The sequence below is a fragment of the Colletotrichum lupini genome, chromosome 9 (genome assembly GCF_023278565.1).
Source record: "Colletotrichum lupini chromosome 9, complete sequence".
Taxonomy (NCBI): domain Eukaryota; kingdom Fungi; phylum Ascomycota; class Sordariomycetes; order Glomerellales; family Glomerellaceae; genus Colletotrichum; species Colletotrichum lupini.
In genome coordinates this window covers 2959091-2978171 of record NC_064682.1, presented here as the reverse complement: position 1 = coordinate 2978171, position 19081 = coordinate 2959091, and the positions used below count along the sequence as shown (strand labels likewise).

Below are 19081 nucleotides of genomic sequence, written 5' to 3'. Positions count from 1 at the left end.
GCGACAAAAGAGGTCGGCATTGGTATCGAAGAGTTATGAGAAGAATGGAGTACCGCGACGATATTCCGCGGGGGCACTGGAAGAAAAGCCAGAAGCCATACACCATCCGTCGGAAACCTATCTCGCCAAAGACCCTCAGCTACGAGCCCATTTACGTTGAGATATCAAGTAGTACGGCCAGCAATAATGACATATCGAAGCCTCGCGAAGAGACAAACCTTATTGCAAACGCAGAGTCCGAATTTTTAAACACTTCTCGATCCATCAAGCCCTCCTCGAAATCACAGATCAGCACCTCCTACACAGATTCCAATGTCAGTAATGGCTTGTTAAAGGCCACTGAGAATGTCAAAGTCGCTGGCATCGATGAGGAGAGCAATCACAAAGGATGCGTGGCAGCTTCATGGCGCCCGACTTGGCTACGTCCACTTGTGCTAGCAATTTTTGCCAGCCTCTTCCTCTTCCTTGCCGTTGCGCTGGCTGTCATGCTGTGGTACTCAGCCAACAACAGTGGGCTTTTCGAGAGTCATCAGAGTCTATTGCATACTTATGTGTGGCGATTTGGGCCGACTGCATGTAAGTAGTGCGCCGTATCTTCGACTCTTAATCTGGAGAATATAACCCGTTCGACTGTCTAACGTTTTACCGTCTAGTCCTCACGATTTTGACCATTTTCTGGGCTAGAGTTGAGCTGCAAGCTATGATGTATATGCCTTGGATATCTCTACGTTCAGGTCCCTCGCTTGGAGAAAGTGATCTAGCACTCGACTACACCACGATGCTTTTACCTCTTGTTTTCTCCCGGTCATTTCGTCGGAGGCATTATCTTGTATTCCTGGTGGCTTCCATTTCTGCCTTGCTCAAGGCCCAGATCATCCTTGCCCCTGGATTGTACAGCCTCACGGAACTCCAAGTTACACGCCCTATCGACGTCCTTTTACAAGACACCTTTGATTCGGTGACACCAGAAACTACATACACGCCGGACGCGAGCGTCTACTACAGGGCAAGGGCACAATACGACTTTAACGTCGACTGTCCATATGGGGTTGCGGAAGGTTTTGCGTTTCAAACGTTTTACACTGGGAGTGATTTCAGTCGAGGAACTGTCGCCAACCCAGTAACGGCCACCGTAGATGGGCTTTTCGTTGGCACCCAATGCGTTAAGTTGAACTCCTACGCAATCTTGGAACAGCACAACATCGCCAATTATCAGGGCAGGGGCTTATATATGAACTTTACCGTGGAGCTTCAGTTTGATGGTTGCGAAGAACCATTCATCGTCCCGCATTTCGACGCCTGGCCCTCTCCGAGACTGAATGCCACATTCTGGGGCTTGCAAACGGACTCAAAAGTCGCCCGACCCTGTTCCGGATTACCTTTACAAGCCCCGGGTTTCCTATACTACAATGGGGTATTCAAGCTACGGAGCGATAACTCGTCTGAGTATCTACATCCACCAGCCGCTGTAATCTGCGAGCCTCACGCTTGGTTGTCGAAAGTGCAGGTCACCGACGATGGACTGAAGCCGACATTGATGGCAGTCTATGATGAGCGACGACCTTTGTCCACGCCAAACATCATGACAATGTTCAACAACTCACTCCCGCCCAAGGACATCTGGCACGCGGATACAGTTTCAGGGTGGACTGGTCCGCTCAGTGTTGATCTGAGGTTCAGGGGTCACGCGACTACCGAGTTCCCAGAGGTTGTGACGACCGACATGTTGCAAGATTCATCCCAGAACATTACACGGAGGCTTGGACCATTCGCTAGCCACTACCATCTTCGACAGAAGCAAAGCTCCGGTGGAAGTGGTACATCGCTGCAGCGTATCGTTCGCCTCACCATAAACCCCAAGATTTGCCTAGCGATGATTGCGCTCTTCATTTTCAACGCCGGCATCACTACGTTTCTGCTTTGGCGTTATTATCACGACACCTCGGTCTGGCACCGCGATCCGGCAACGCTGCTCGGAAATTCAATGTTTCTCAGTAATCATCCCGACATCACAAACCGGACTGCAGAAATCAAAGGCCCATCGCCGGACTGGAAAAGTGGCGCCTTTACGCCCCTGGTTTTGAAAACGACATCACGCGTAGTATTCTGCATCTTCACCATACTGCTCGCGAGTAGTCTCATTGTTACCCTCCGACATTCCGAGACATCGGATGGGCTTGCAACCATTGATGAAGACGGTTATTTACACCTAATGTGGACTTCCTTCCCAGCTACCATAGCACTCGGAGTATCCCTCTACATCAGCTCTTGCGATTGGTCGTATCGTGACCTCGCGACTATCTACCATCTCTCTAGAGCCGCGTGTAACTCTTGCGACCTTGACCGCTCTCTGTTAGATATGCTGGGACTACGCGCGCTGTACTACTCTTTCCGTTACCGTCTCTGGTCTGTCACGGTCTCTCAAAGCCTGGCCCTCGTGTGCGGGATACTCACTTCCCTTATCTCCATTATCTTTACAGTCGAAATCATACCCGGGTCGACACCAATTCAATTCCAACAAAAGACTTGGTTTCAAATACGAGACAACGTTGGGTACGAGCTTGACTACACAGCAAAACAAGAAATGTTCAATGGTCTTTGGACCCGTCGGGAGGAAGGCTCTTTGACTTATCCGGAAAACACGTTCGACAATCTTTTGTTCCATGATTTCGAAAGCATCGACACCCTCGACCCATCCAAGAACCTTTCGGTTGCAATCACAACACCAGCGACCAAGGTCGAGTCTCAGTGCACCCAGCTCAGCGAGGACACGTACGACATCAGCCATTATAACACGACCACGACAAACGGAACAGTAGCGTATTACGCCGCCGTAGTTGTCACATTTTGTGATCCTGGAAACGACAAGCCTAGAAGGATCAAAAAAGACATCGACCTCGGTATAACTGACCCGGCTGATCCGCTGGGAAGCATATACTTTTCAGGCATGCTTCAGACGCAAGCGAACCCAGTCGTGGACGGCTGCATGCTCGAGAGCCAGCTGGCGCACTCAAATTTGACGACGGCTCTGTACCCTACCTATGTTTGGGGAGCGTTTGACCCGGCTCAAGACAACTTCTCCTTTGTCGCCGTTTGGACGTGTAAATACTCTTGGGTCGAAGTCGACGCGGAAACGAATCTGATCTTCTCCGACGGCCGTCTCGCCATCGACCCGGAGAACCCCCCACGACCAGACATGGCCTCCATGAGGCCCCTGGACCCCACGCTTGATCTGAACACTTGGTTTGCTATGTACCCAGAAGTCGATCTCGGCGGCACAGGAGATCAGTTCAAGGGGGTGGAGGGTCCCTTCCGACCACTGATCAAGCCGTATGGGACGCTGGACATGTCGGCATTCGGAGATGAGGGACAGCAGGCGGACGTGATGCAGGACATATATCACAACTACGCCCTCAGCTCGGCGCAACTCGCCAACGTCGTGAACCGTAAATTCATCACCGCCGAAAGCGGTCCCTCGCCGGCCCCGGTTGTGGAGGCGACCGTGTACGACAATGGCCGCCGTCGGCTGATGCAAAACCCGACCATCACGTATATTGTGGTAGGTATTCTGGGGGCCGTCATCCTGTTCAACATCTGGGCGCTGGTGTCGGCCTTAATCTGGTGCTGCGGCGGCGGGGATAGCTGGCTGCTGGATATGGATGCGAGGGGCCTCGCGCCGGACGGGTTCCACAGCATCGCCTCGGCAGCCAGCTTGCTCCAGAACTCCAACGTGGCGACTCATCTGCCGCCTGGTTCTGAGATGATGTCGTCGGATGAGGTACACGGGCATATGCACGGTTTGGACTTCCGGTTGGGGTGGTTCAGGAGGGAGTGCGACCAAACGAGACACTATACGGTTGGTGTCATGGGCGATCCAGCGTTTAATTACATGGGCGTCAGAAGGAGTTCAAAAAGGGCTTCGGCATGGTCTTTCAGGAAGGAAAGCGTGCTTGGTTAATGACAGACATGGCTTCTTCATAACGATGCGTGTATGAAGGAGATGGGGCCGTCGAAATCTTAATGTTAAAGTACCTAGATAGATCAAGACTCATCCTCAAATACAGAATAGGGGATACTCGCAGACACCGCAAAATTCGGCATATCCACAATCTCCGCAATCTTCAAATCAGCCGCAATGCTGCACAGCATATACGCTTCCTCCCTCTCAAGCCCCCTCTCCGCGACAAGATACGCAATCAAACTCCTCAACGCCTTCCTACTCGCCTCCAACAAGTCAGAATCAATCCCCAGCACCGCATACACGCCACCTTCATCCTCCCCCTTACGGCCGCGAGCATGCACCGACCCGCGCGTGTCATAGTGCGGACTCGTCACATACGGCATGTCCTCCCGGACCGTAAACCGCAACGTAGCTTTCATCGGCGTCTCGATCGCCGTGCCGCAGACTTCCCCGTCTCCTTGCGCGGCATGCCCGTCCCCGCAGGAGAAGTTCGCCCCCGGGACGCGGATGGGGAGGTAGAGTTTGGTTCCGGCCGTGATGTGTCTGCAATCTATGTTCCCGCCCGTCTCCAGCGGCGGAATCGTCGGGAACGGACCCGCCTCAGCTGGCGCCACGCCCGCTATCCCCAGAAACGGACGAAGCGGGATCTTGATGCCTGGTTTAAACACGATATGCGTCGCGTCCTCGTCCCAGTGGAAGTGCTTAATGACATGATTTGGAAAGTCGTCTGCGAGGAGTCCAAAGCCGGGGAGGACTGCGGTCCAGCCCCAGCCCGTAGAGGGTTTGAGGGAGAGGAATTCGATTTCGAGGACGGAGCCTGGGTGTGCGGCGGCGATGGCGACGGGGCCGTGGATCGGGTCAAAGGTTGCGAGGTTTAGGGTCGCGAGGGAGGTTGGTGTTGCGGAGGGGGTGATTTGGCCGCCGGAGGAGTCGTGGAGGTCAAAGGTTACGGGCTGGTTCTGGGGGACGGTGAGGAGGGGAGGGGTTTTGCTTGACCAGTGGAGGGTTGGGTTTGCGGATGTGATGTGGAAGGGGGGGGCCATTTTCTTGGAGTGGGGGCTGTGAGGAGTGTGGTTTGTAGAAATCGTGTCGGAGATGTTTGGGTGAGTTTTGATGGTTTTGTGAGGCTTGTCTTGTTGTCGGTGAGATGAGGAACGAGGTCCTCCGGGGGAGAGAACGGAGGTTGATGGCGGGTGGGGTTGCTTATCGGCGGTCGGATGCGGGGTTTCGGGGTTTGAGGGGCGTGTGACGTACCTTTATCCCGGCACGGAGCGGGTCTGGCATACGTATCTACCGAGTCTCCGGCAGATGATCGTAGTTTATCTTCCTGGTGAGGCTGATGAGGGATCTCGAGCCTGGCATTCATGACCTCTTCGTTTCTGTCATGGCATCAACCATATCAGGTAACTGTTGGAGTGGCAGTCATCAGGTTCATGCATGACCAACGGGGGGCGCAGCTGTGTGCTCCATGAACGGAACATGGCCCATGATCGTGACATCGTATTCCAGTCGCTTCGCTATTAACTGTTGAGTTGTTGGCACAACTTGACATAAATACACTCTATCTCCCCTTTTCATTCACCTTTTGCGTAACCAAAGGCTCGTCCGTAGATGCCCCAAAGCCTCCCAAATCACAGAATCTCAACAGGCCCAAAAACGTTCCAAGAATCCTGACTCCCAACCATGCCCTCAACGCTCAACCCCTTCGCCCGCTCCGCCAGCAACCCACCGCCCAGAATCCCAGCAACCTGCCTCGACAAAGTCGACTTGCGCCCCAAATACCACAACGCCTTGACACAATCCTCACACCGATCCAACGCCTCCACCACAACCTCATCCCCAACACCTAACCCACCAACACCGCCCGCCTCCTCAAGCAACAACGTCCCCGCCATCGCAAACGACCGAATCAACACCATAGTCCACGGCTCCGTAAGCAAAGCCCCCTCCTTCACAGCCGGATGAAAATCCAACAACACACCCAACCCGCCCACATCATGCTGCGGCGTAGCCGCCCTCGCGAGATCCGACACCTCCCGCACGCTCGCCCTCCTCAAATCCTCGACCAACCCGCTCGCCACCCTCTCCGCGGCCCTTGTCGCGCTGCCCAGTCCCTGCTCGTCCACGAGCGCGATGCAATCCGCCATCATCATCGCCGCGAGAAGCCAGTGGCCCAGCAGACAAATGTACCAGCTCTGGATCTTGGAGGGGATCGCGTCGTGGTGCTCGATGCAGTCCCGGAACAGGGGGCCGTACATCATGTTCCAGTGGCGGTAGACCGCCAGCCCGTCTTGGATTGCGTCCTCGATGGACTTTGGGGACGCGGAGCCGCGGGACGAGAGGGCTTGGATGCGTGTGATTTTGCGGAAGAGGAGGACTTTGACGGGGGCTGCGTCGCGGAGTTCGCGCTCGAATGTGTCGGTGGGGCAGGGCCAGCGGAGGGGGGCGAGTTTCTGGTTGCGTTTGATGATGAATTGGTCGTTCCAGCTCTCTGGGGATGAGACCGCTACCGGGATGGTGTCGTCGTCTTCGCCTTTGCAAGGCGGTGAGTCTTGCTTCTTTGCTGTTGCTGTCTCGCGGCTGTCTTCGTCTGAGACGACGGGCGGTCTGTCGGAGATGGCGGAGGACAGGGTGTCGAACATGATGGCGAGCCAAAAGAGCATCTTCATCGTCGCTTTTTCTTCGCCGTGAGCATCTTCTCCGCTACCGACAGCCCATCCTGGTTCGGTCCTCGCGTTGACGGTCCCGCGCGCTTTTACTTTCTTCCTCCTCTCAAAGTTTTCAGACCTGCGCTTGAGAACGTGCAGGCGCCGGGCGCCGCGCTCGACGTAGAGCGAGTACCCTTCCTCGTCCAGCGCCGTCTGCACCTTTTCCTTTGTCCCCGGCGTCTCCCAGTCGTTCCCGTCTCCGTTGGCGTAATCGTACCCCAGCTGACTCTGACCGACCATCCCTTCGCCAAACTCCCACCCGATCCCCTCCGCGCTCTCGTGGTTCTTCTGCGTAAGGCCAAAAAGGAGCTCCGCCATGGCCACCTTGAACGAGTCCACGCCCGCACAGTCGTCCAGGCACCGCTGCGCCTGGTTCCAAAATGATATCTGCAGCGCCGTGTCGAATTCCTGTTCGGTCCCCGGCACGGACGAGTCCCCGAAGCCGTTTGGCTTCTGGTACCGCGCTTGACTCCGTTGACTTCCCTGTGCCCACTGCGCCGTGAATGCCATGATGGCGAGATGTAGCGCTCTCGTGGCCTTTCGGTCTTCGGATACGCTGAGCGGCTTCAGACCCAGCGAGGCGAGGGATTTATCGAGCTTGAAGACGCGGCGGTAAATCCTGTTGGGCAGATTGAGATGAACCTGCGTCGGGTCGTGACCTCGCGCGTCGCCGAGACTCGAGCGCTCCAGCTGTGTGGGGGTTAGGATGTAGGGACAGTTCTGCTCCACCAGCCAGCACGAGAGCGCGCCCTCCATGACGTCGTGGTACAGCTTCATAAGGTTATCCGTCATGAGCGTCTGATTCGTCCGCGCAATCAGCGCCTGCGTGGCAGAGTACTCTGAGATCCCGGCACCGCCAGGTGGCGCATAGTTCATGGCGTGCGCCTGCTGCCACGCCCTCTTGCGGGCATTCGGGTCGATGCCCATGGTCGAACAAGTCGAGTCCGGGCTGAGGCTGATGGTCGAGGCGCCGTGCATGGAGACGAGATCGGCGTCGTCGAAGCCTGGTAGCTCATCTGAGAGACAGCTGGGCGCTGAGAGGGATGAGGGGCCCGGGAAGAGGAGCGAGGCGGCGTCGTCGGCGGATGGGTCGAAGGTGAGGTGCTCGTCGGCGGGGGATAGCGTGAATAGGTTTTGGGGAAATCCAAAGTCGTTTGCTACTGCTGCTGCTGCTGCTGCTCCGCCAAAGGCATGTGAGCTTGGCGTCTCGTGGGTGAATGATGCGACATGATCCGGGATGAGTGACTGAAGCTCGGCGAGTTGGGCCTCACTCAGACCTGATGGACCTTGGGATGCTGGCGATACAGAGGCTTTGTTGCTGTTGCTGCTGTCGTTGTTGACCTTCTTGCTGTGATTTGACTTGACCCTCTTCCGACTCGGCGCGGCGGAAGCGGAGGCGGAGCCGGCAGCGGCAGCAGCAGCGGTCTTCTCGGCGGACTGCCTTCGGACCCGGAGCTGGGCCTGCTGTGACCGGGCCCAGTTGAATGTGCACGACTTGCGCGTCTTTGAACAATTTGAGCACGGCCCGTTCATGCTCTGCCAGTCTGTTCATCGAGAAATTAGTCCCGGGGTTGAAGAGAGAGTGTTTTCGTTGTCTCATTGCTCAATTCACTCTGTGCTACCTACCAACCTCCCATTGAAGGTCTGCATCCAGACACAGCTGGATATCCTTGAGGGCGCCCGCGTCGCAGGCCCTCTTGCCCTTGCGACATTGGTCGCAGCTGCTATTCTGCCGTCTCATCGCATTCGCGTATCGTCGGTTATCGTGATGCTTCTCACACGGCTCGGTGGGTATGTGTCAAGGTGAGGTGAGATGAGATTTCAATGTGGAGGTTGAGCCAGGTTGTGAGGCGGAGATTCGAGACAATCGAAGCTGAAAAAGAAGGGGTGGGTGTGGTCCTCCAGCTGTCTCCAGTTTCTTTTTGCCCCCCCTCAAGGCCCCAACAAAGAAAAATCCCCGCTAGTTCCAAAACTCGTGACCAGTCAAATCCCCCGGCCATCCGAAACGACGTCGTCACGGGGAGGTCCCTGTCGCCAAAACCCCGCGTTTTTTTCCCCTTCTCTCACCTTTCTTAGACTCTAGCGTTGCCTGCGTCAGCAAGGGAAAAGAAAGCGGGGTGCATACGGTGAGTTTGCCAGTTGGTTCATGTTTCCCCCCGCAGATCCTCTTCTTCTTCTGCGAGGAGATTCCGTCTCTGGTGTGTGCCAGTTGCCAAGTCCGGTGTTGGCTGGTCTGGGGGAACCAGGGTTGGGATGGGATCCGGGGAAAAGAAAGGGAGGGGGCTTCCCCATCCTCCGGAAGCGAGAGCTGTCAACCCCGGATTCCACTGCTTTCGGTGAACCTTACTAGGCGCAGGTTCAAGGGATCCAACGGTTTGGTTAGACGTTCTTGAAGCTTACCATGTTGTTGGCTGCATTCTTCAACCGTCAGGACGTTCCTTATGGGAAAATCAGCCCACTTTGAGGTCGTCTTGCAGTTGCATCCTACCTAGACACCTGGGTAAGCCAATGGCGAGCTGGACATCCCTAATGCACTGAGTCTCTGGCAATGGAATTGGTTCAAGACCTTCTCACATATTACTAGCTTCATTCTGATGAAAGGGGGCCAATAGGAAATCATCCATACATGGAAATCTGTTTCCGAAAATTCCGACGAGAAACAAGCCTCATCAGTAGGAAAACGACGCGAACCCGCGGAAACACAGTGTTTAGACTGAGATTCTGAGAATCGTTCATCATCATAGACATCACGCACTCAGCCCCTTATACACAGCAGCCTCAACCTGCGCCCAGAGCCCCATGACCGAAGCGTCGCCAAACGGCAGAATCTGCGAGCACACGATCCCGGCCACCCCGTTCTCCCGGTCGCACCACCAGAACAGGTTCGGCAGCCCAGCCCACCACGCCGTCCCGCTCGAGCGCCCCGTCGGCCCGCCCGTGATCATGAACGTCAGGCCCCAGCCCTGCGGCGGGTTGCCCGGGATCGGGTAGAGCTCCGGGATCCCGTTGGTCAGCTCCGGTTTCGCAGCCTGAACGCCCTGCCGGGCAAAGTCTGGGAACTTTGAGATTTGGTTGGAGAACATTTCGTCTACCGTCTCCTTTTTCAGGATTTGGGCTTTTGTGATGGGGCAGGTTCCGTCGTTGAGGAAGACTGCCAGGATGCCTACGAAGATCTTTAGCTAGTCATCCAACAGTTGAGCATGAGCAAAGAGGGACAAAGTACATACGGGTGTATTCTTGAGGCTTTGCGAAAATGCCGGCGCCGCCGCTGTTGAAGCAGGCGCGGATCTCCTCCTCTGACTGCACGATCAACGGACGATGGAGAGGGTGGTCTCTGTGGACCAACTTGCCGTCGGGCCGCTTGTAGTGCATGTACGCCAACTGCGCCTTCATCGAGGGTGTCGGAATCATGTTGACGTTCTTGAGGCCCAGAGGCTGGCAGACGTTGGCCTGGATGTAGTCGTTCAGACTCATGTTCGTGGCCCGCTCCAGGGCGATGCCAGCCCAGTCAATGCCGACCTACAATTCCGAGTTAGAGGCCATCGTCTCAACAGTTGTTACTTCACTTACGCCATACTCCCAGCCTTCACCCGGCTGGAACAACAAAGGCTGCACCATATCCCTCACACTCCCCGAAAACTCATCAATCCCCGCCGGCAGACTCCAATCGCGCAGCCGCTCGCTGAAGAAAGTATACCCGAACCCAGCCGTGTGCGTCAGCAGCATGCGGAGCGTGATGCCGCGCTTCTTGTCAACGAGCTTGCCCTCGGGCGTCAGGACCTTGATGTCAGCCAGCTCCGGGCAGAGCTTCTCCAGGTGGTCCGCGTCGTCGAGGCTCAGCTGGCCCTTCTCGACGAGCTGCATGCACGCGATGCCGATCACCATTTTCGTGCACGAGGCGATCCAGTATACGCTGTCCAGGGTCATGGGCTCCGAAGAGTCGACGCCCCGGGTGCCGGCGGCATGGGCGAATTGTTCGGTGCCGGTGCGGTCGATGACCACTACGGTTGTTCCGGGGATGCCGGTGGGGGAGGTTGTGACGGCATTGTCTACGATGCCTTTGATTTCGTTGACTGCTTGTGATGAGAGAGACATTTTTGAGTGTGAGAGTATGTGAGTTTGCTATGGTGTGAGTGAGATGCGTGTGAAGATAAATGAGATGAACGGCTCATGTGAGGAAGGAGGGGTGTGTGAGTGAGTTCAGATTTCACAGCAGACACACAAGAAGATCACAGAGATGATCAATTCGGCCGAGCTTCGTCTTGGCAATCTGTGCCTATCCTTTTCCAAAGCAGTCATATCGGTGCGGTAGCATTAAATACGGGGACCCATCGTCTCAGCTGCAGGCCCAAAGAAGAACGCAACGCACGCAAGTTGACGAAAGAGATGCAAACCTTAGTCCTTTAGTCATTTCAACCGCGTCCAACCTCGGCCCACCACGACCACCATCAGCACGCACTTTGGGCGGCACCTATTCCGGACTTGGGGGGCAGATCAACTTCTCCAAGTTTGATTCGTCTCAAGACATGGGCCATCCCTCCCTCCCCACGATGCGAATCTGAGAGTTTGGCCTTCCCCGCAAAGCGGTTGTGAGAACAGTAGTGTCACGGCAGTTGCGGATCCGCTCCACGGCCGCAGCGGCTCTCCGCATTTCACTGTGACATCCCGTCTTGTTTGAATCCTCCTCCATCCAGTATCCGCTCATCGCCTTGCCTGCAGGGCGGATCCGCAGCGGCTCCTCCTTTCGAAGTCTTCTCCTCCCTTCGGTGTGATGCGGGGATGTGCAGACGCGACGACGAGGCTGGTGTTTGAATGTTTGAGGGGAAATGATATGCGGACTTCGACGTGTTTTGCTGCATGTCTGGGGTGAGTACAACCTCGCCGGGTGATGCGGGATAGAGAGCATCTATCTGCTGCGGCCTTATGCGTCCAACGTTGCTCTGAGGGCCTCGGCGTCTGCGGCCCCTCCACGGACGATAGCTGTTGGTATCCCTATTACAGGGTAGTTAGTTCGAACCGTAGTTGACGAAGAGATCAATTAAACTATATAAATATCTACGTAGTAAGTATAAAAAGGAGGTTCTAACTATAGGTTAGGCTAGCTACGATAATTATAAATAAGGCCCCTAATTAGCCCCTGCGCAGTCGGCTATATGCCGCGGTTAAATTAGACTTCTAATCCGATACTAACTTTCTCTTTCTTTTATCGATTTAATTACTACGGTTAGAGGTATAATTCGACCTTGGGCCTATTTATTAAGTCGTCTCTTTTTCCCCTTTTTCTTTACTCTTTTTATATAACCTATCCCTCTATTTATATAATAACTTTTCTATTACTTATAAATTACTCTAATCCCTTATTTAATATTACTTTTATAAAGGCGTTTACGAGGTTATTTTTATTATTAATCTAACGGATCTCGAGTATCTCGCGCCTTTCGTACGATTACCTAAGGGCTATAATATTAATTATAAGCCTCTTTTCCTTTATTATTCTTAATTTAATAAGGTATTTATATAGCGAGTAGGAATCGGTATAAATAACTATTAAAATAGGTAAAAGGCTAATTCGATTAGTAATTTTCCTTAGCGTTATTAAAATTACGTAAGAGAGGTTAACGCCGTTAACTATATTATAAACTTTTAACGTTAATATACTTCTCGTTACCCGCTTATTTTTAGTTAACGAGTAGTAGATTATATTACCGTATATAGTGAATTCGCTCTTACCTATACTCTCGTTAGCTAGGATAATAATATACCCTAATTACGAAGTAAGGTCGTTATTATTCGTAAATAACCTATTAATAAAGACGTAGAGCTTACTAGTCGTAAGGTCGATTAAGTAGTAAATAAGACCTCGATCGAGATTCGTTTATTATTACTTAAGCCGCTTATTAAGTACTTCGACGTCTTATTTAGTTAGATTTATAGCCTACGCTACCCTAGCGTAATTAAAAATTACCTTAGGCTAATAAATACTTATAATATATACCCCTCGCGCGAGCTTAGCCTTATACCGCTTCTTAATATTAATTATATTTAGATTAATAAGGTTAATTTTCTTACCCTACCCCTTTTATTAAAAAATAACGTTTTCCTTTTTAATTATAAGAATCCCGTTATTAAATACTAAGGGGGTATTTATTATAAGGACCTCTTTTAGCTTTATTATAAAGCCCGCTTTTTAGAGCTCCTTATCCTCCTTTTTTATAAAGTTAATATCGGATAGGCTTAATATATCGTTAGTCTATATTCTAACGATCCTAAATTAGTCGCCTTCGTACTCTATAACTAGTAGGCACGGGTCGTACGTAGAGGTAATTATTAATAGTTAATTAATATAAAAATTATAGTAAGTAGCTTACTAATAGGTACCCGATTCTGCGAGCTTATATAGTAGCTTAAGCACTTTAATAATCGTGCTTTTTAAGTACTTACTAGCTATTTCTTTTAGTAAATAGGCTAGGATTTTCCTTATAAGCCCTGTGGCCGATTAAGTATAGGCCTAGGTAATATTACGGCTCTAAATCTCGTATCCCTTCTTCCGTAGCAATGCTCTTATTACTATTATTAATCGTTAGTTATAGCGCTATATAGTAAGTAATTATATAAGTAGCGTCGCCTTTTTAATATCGCCGTACCCCTAAATTACGTATCTAGACTTCTTATACGGCTAGGGTGTTCCTTTCCCTTTAATCTCACGAACTATTTATAATTTAAATATATAAAGGTTTATATATTTTTCTAAGTCGTATAAGATAAATTAATAAACCCCTCGATCGCAAAGAGTATTTACTTCGATAAGATCTAATCCTTTATATAGCTTTTTAATAGTTATAATTACGCCTTTTTTACGTAGTTTAACCACTAGCTCGAAATCGGCTTTCTCTTTTACTATATAAAAGGTATTAATTACCTCGTCGTTAGTAATGAATTACTGCGTTAGGGCTTACTGTCATAGTCTTTTACGACGTCTTGCCGGTAGTATTAGTACCCTTTTAGTAATTTCCTCTTTTTTATCGTTTATTAGTACTATTACGACGATTTTATTAAGGATAATTTCTTATATCTCTACTACGGGTTATATAGTTTCCCCTAGCTCTTTTTCTTTTTATAAGTTAGAAATTACCTCGTTAGGATTTATATAGTACGGTCTAATTACTATAATTAATACTTCGAGTGGCTAGTTACGATCTTTTGCGACTATATAAGAGCGCTCGTTAACGGAAATTAACTTATATAGCCTAGCCTATTATTAAGTAATTTTGCGCTATACTTATATATCCGAATTTAGTAATATATCTAGATTATCCCCTATATCGGGCCTATTACGCGTAGTAATTACCTTATTAACTTACTTTTTTATACTTACTTCGCGCAGTACCCATATTACTTTTTTAACTACTTAGGCTCGTTAGCTTATACTTAGCGATAGTAGCGAGGCTAAGGTCGTTCTTAAATATACTTTAAATACTAATAGCGTTAGTATAAGTCCGTTAGGCCCTATAGTATTATTATAGTATTTAAGTACTATCTAAAGGCATTCGTCGTTAGTAAAATCCGGATTTTCCTTTTTAATAATTTTAAACGCCCTTTTTAATTACTAATATACCCTTTTTACCTTTTTAATATTATAGTGCGCTTTAATAAGTACGACTTTTAGTTATATACTATAGGCCGTCGCATTGTCCCTAAATTCTATTAACTTAAAGCTAGTACTAACGTCGGTTCTAATACCGTCTAGCGGTCCTTAGTATATATTAATCTAGCTTTTTCGTAGGGCTACCCATATTATCTTTATTTATAAATCCCAGAGGAATTACCCTGCTTAGAAAGATATAGCTACGTCGATTATATATAGTACTAGCTAACTATTTAAATAGAAGATATCGACGACTATTTCCTAGTTAAAGTTAAGCTTATTACGCAATTTAAATTTAAATCTGCGTAGGCTCTGCGCATTTATTTAGTATTAATAATATACTTTCGTTAACTATTCTAGCGCCCCTATTTCGATATTATTATTACTTAATTACTTTAGGAGGTTATATAGCCTCGTAACTAACGGGTACCCGAATCTCTAATATAGTCTTTTAAGCTCACTTTCTATTAAGTAATTAATCGACTTCGTATTATTAGTAAGCTTTATAAACGCATACCCCTATCGTCGTTCGACTATTTCGAAGTGCTTACTACTAAAGATTCTATTCCTCGTATTATTAAATATAATACCTAGTCGATTTATATTTTTTAAATATAAGAGAAATAGGGTATTAATAAGTAAAATATAGAAAGTTATCGTTCCGAAGTATATCTCTATTTTTACTATACCTAGGGTAACGATTTCCTTACTTAGGCTAAAACTAATCCTCGTAATACCCGCTATTAACGTATTAAGAGTTACTAATACGATCTTCTATAGCGCTTAGAATTACTCTTTTCTTTTAGTTAACTATTATAATACTTTAATATCTAGGATAATCCTATAAAAATCGTTTAGGCCGTACCTTTCGCTCGTATAGAATATTTATATAAGCTTAGTATTCAAAGGATCTAAGTAGTATAAAAAGGACCTCTTTAGCTACCCCTAGATTTACTTAGTACTATATTCCTTTTTTTTAAATATCGAGAGAGATAGCGTCTTCTTCTTAATTATTAAGAGAATAGGCTTTGGCCCTATTAAATTTGCCCTTTTAGCCGCCTCCGTATTTATTATCTAAGGGACCTTCTCTTATTATTTATAAATAAAAGCCTACTTATTAAGAGCTTCCGCTACCCTCTATTCGTTTAGCCTCGTATATCCTCTAGAGGCTAATAGGGTAAAAAAAGAGTAGTTAATATCGTCGATTTCATTATAATCTAATTCGTTAATATAAGGGGTAAGATCTTTTTTATTTTTTAAATCTTTTATAAGGGGTATATACTTTAGGCCGCTACTTTAGTTACCGTTACTAGGTTCCGTGCCCCTAGATCTACCCTTATATATAATAAAGAATTAGTTAAACCGACGAGGGCTAGTTTTACTATCTACTACCCTCGACGTTTTATATTATTTATACGATTTAGTACGCTCTTCCTCAGAGTAGTTACTTAACTAATATCTATCCTTTTTATAAATATAGTATTACTTCTTCTATTACCCTACCCGTAAGTTAAATCTCTATTTATTTAATAAATCTAGGCCTCCTTACTAGCGATTGCTATATCTAGCCTCTTTTCCCTTTTTATTATACGTTCGATTAACTTAATATTATTAATAAGGGCCGTTATATACTTAAAAATAGGTTTAGCGTAGTATTTTTATTTTAATATTAAAACTAGATCTTAGCCTCGAGTAGAGCGTCTCGTAGTTTTTAAGTACTTAGTATAGGGTGATTTTTATCTCTAGTATATACTAAATTGCGGTATAAAAATATCCGACTTTCCGCTCGTTTATCCCCTTATTTAGCTAGGTTTTTATTAGCTTATCGATTTAATTAATAAGCTCTTTAAGGATCTCTACTCGTAATTTACCCTCTATTATCCTAGCTATAAATATAAAAAAAATCGCTCATAGCTTAGATAGGAGCTCTAGGTTCTTATCGTAAGTCTTGAAGCGGCTTCGGATTACGTTAATTATACTAAAAAAGTCGTTTTAATCGAGATTACGCACCGCTTCGTAGTAATAATTAGAGGCTTTACTTACGAGTACGATATTAATTACCGAATAGTACTAATATTCTCTAATTCTAACTTTTTTATAATAATCGTAAAACATTATTAGGGTTTTTTATAAGACCTTATACTTCCCCTTAGAATATAATTTCTTTTTTAAGAAGATCTTTTTAAGGTCTATAAATTACCTCGTATTCGCCGCTAGATTTTTAATATTTATATACGAACCCTACGTCGCTACGTACTATTAGTAACTTCGGGTCGTTTACTTCCTTTTTTATTAGCCGATCGGTACTAAATTTCGTATTAGTAGCGGTGACGAGTTATAGATCGAAATAAATAGAATTGTTAATTATCGTACTTCTAGTACTATATTTTACCCCGGTATATCCTTTTATAATAACAGATTTCTATTAGTAATTATAAAAAGGAAATCTAGGTCGTTTACCCTTTTTCTAAATTCGTTAAAGCGATTATACGTTCTATCGACCTATGCTTAGTTCTATAGTACGAATTCCTCTTCTATAATTATTACTATTAGTATTTCGTATAGCTCTTACGATTATAATTATACTAGTAATACCCCTCGCTTATAGAGGAATTTATTAACTACTTTTATAATTCCTAGGCTTGCGCTTACGAACTATTTATCTAGTTAGTAACTAAGGTCGTCTACGATCTTATAAAATAGGGGTTGCCCCTATAACCCCTTTTTTTTATAGACCTTAATTAAATAGATTAATACCGCGTCTATTTACTTATTATTAGGCTAATCTATAATTTTATATATCTACGTCCCCTAATAGTCCGGGTTAATATTTACCTATTTATAAAGGATTAGGATTCTATTTAAGATCGGGTTTCGTCCTCTTCTTTTTTACCCTAACTCGCTAAGGGTCGTGCTTTAGCTTATACTTATATTAATAATTACTAGCGTATTTAATTTTAATAAGGATATATTTAATCCGCGCGCTAGTTATAGTAAATCCGTACTTTTACTACTTAACGAATTTATTAGGGTCTAAGAGATTCCCGCTTCCTCTTACTATCTCGCTATTACTCTCGTTTTTACTATTTTTAGCGATTACTATTACCCTTCTAAATCGCTAACTATCGTACTTACTAAGATCTTCCTTTTTATTTAGTAAAAAAGGGTAGGTTTTAGTAGTTCCTTTTAATAATAATAGCGGTAGACGTTTATATTACTATAAAAAAATATAGTAATTAGTCTCGGGATCTTTATTAGTTACCGATTTCCGCTATTTTATATACTTCTAGCCTCCTAAGCCTCGTGCTCTTTATAATCTCTAAATAGCTTCCTTAGTTAATTTCTTAAAATTAGTAATTTCGCGCCGGGAGCTAGTATAAAAAAGAAGCCCTTTAGTAGCCCTCTAAAGGATTCTTTTCTTTTCCCCTTAGATCCTCGTTTTTTTAGCCTTTTCTTAAGCTAATAATAACTTTAGTAAGAGGTCGTAGGACTACTTTAGGGTAGCTACCTTCTTCTTAGGTTAATCTCCGAGATTTATAATACTCTTAGCTCGATATTATTAAGACCTCTAAATCCCCTCTTCCTTTATTAAACCGTTCCCTATATTATATTCCTAAGTAATACCCGGGGGGTAGTTAAGGGAGTTATAAAGAGGTCGTTTAGATCGCGGGCTTAAGGTCGTACTTATAAAGTCCTCGTAGTAATAAACTTTCTTATATACTATAGATCTCTTAGCTTAATAACTCCTATAGGGTTATTTTTATTACTAAATAAGAATATTTATATTTAGATATCCCCTTCTTTAATTACGCAGTACTCTTTTATATTATATTTTTACTAATTTAACTAGTTAATTTCTAATCGCGGGCCGGCTATAAAAAAATCGTTTAATAAAAAAGCTACTTAGGGTAATAGTAAAAGGCTAGTTACTTAAGCGGTTCCGTTAATTAACGTAGTTTAACATAATAAACGTCGACCTCTCGTAAGTAATAAAGGGCTACGATTACTTAATTCTATATAGTATTCGAGAATCGCCCCCTTTTTTATCTATTTTTATAAGGTTAATTAATACGAATCTCTTATCCCGTGCGGTATTAAGAGGTCGTCTTTTCTATATAATAAAATACTTTACTAATTTATAATAATAGAATTTAATTACTAATTAGTGTTAGTATCCCTATTATAAGGTAGTTAGTTCGAACCGTAGTTAACGAAGAGATTAATTAAACTATATAAATATCTGCGTAGTAGGTATAAAAAGGAGGTTCTAACCGTAGGTTAGGCTGGCTATGATAATCGTAAATAGGGCCCCCAATTGGCCCCTGCGCAGTCGGCTGTATGCCGCGGTCGAATTGGACTTCTAATCCGACAATAGCAGTATCTTTGATAGGGATATCGATGCAATGCCACGAATGCGGGCAGACGTTGGTGCGGAGAATGTAACTGCGGTTGCCTCTTCCAAGGTATCCGTACATGATGTTGGAGTACAGTGTCCCCATGGGAGTGCTCTGGGGATGCTCTAGGGATACCCGTTGCAGTCGTCTGATGTCACGTAAAGCAACACGTCTCAGCGAAACGAACTGGATAAGGTAGACTTCAGTATGTCGTCACACGAGGCTATAAGAAGCATTGAACTCCCTCGACTCTGTGTGTAAATTGGATAAATTGGACGAAAGAGCAGTGTTCATCGTGCTTCAACACCCTTCATATCATTATTATCCTTGTTTGACATTTACTTCTGAGAATTTGATATTGCAAATTCCAGAC

General features: G+C 46.7%; 3 protein-coding genes across 3 annotated transcripts; 1 reads left to right on the top strand and 2 right to left on the bottom strand.

The window, feature by feature from the left end:
* Positions 1 to 44: 44 nt before the first annotated feature.
* On the top strand, positions 45 to 3958 carry CLUP02_16752 (uncharacterized protein; the record flags this gene model as incomplete). Its single annotated transcript, XM_049295670.1, has 2 exons — positions 45 to 576; positions 654 to 3958. The coding sequence occupies 2 exons, from the start codon at positions 45 to 47 to the stop codon at positions 3956 to 3958; spliced, it is 3837 nt and encodes a 1278-aa protein (XP_049152817.1).
* Positions 3959 to 4041: 83 nt separating this feature from the next.
* CLUP02_16751 (C6 zinc finger domain-containing protein) lies at positions 4042 to 8410 on the bottom strand (the record flags this gene model as incomplete). Its single annotated transcript, XM_049295669.1, has 4 exons — positions 4042 to 5020; positions 5248 to 5340; positions 5597 to 8213; positions 8296 to 8410. 4 exons carry the CDS (start codon positions 8408 to 8410, stop codon positions 4042 to 4044), a joined length of 3804 nt encoding a protein of 1267 aa, XP_049152816.1.
* Positions 8411 to 9416: 1006 nt separating this feature from the next.
* On the bottom strand, positions 9417 to 10764 carry CLUP02_16750 (beta-lactamase; the record flags this gene model as incomplete). Its single annotated transcript, XM_049295668.1, has 3 exons — positions 9417 to 9832; positions 9897 to 10188; positions 10240 to 10764. The coding sequence occupies 3 exons, from the start codon at positions 10762 to 10764 to the stop codon at positions 9417 to 9419; spliced, it is 1233 nt and encodes a 410-aa protein (XP_049152815.1).
* Positions 10765 to 19081: the final 8317 nt, after the last annotated feature.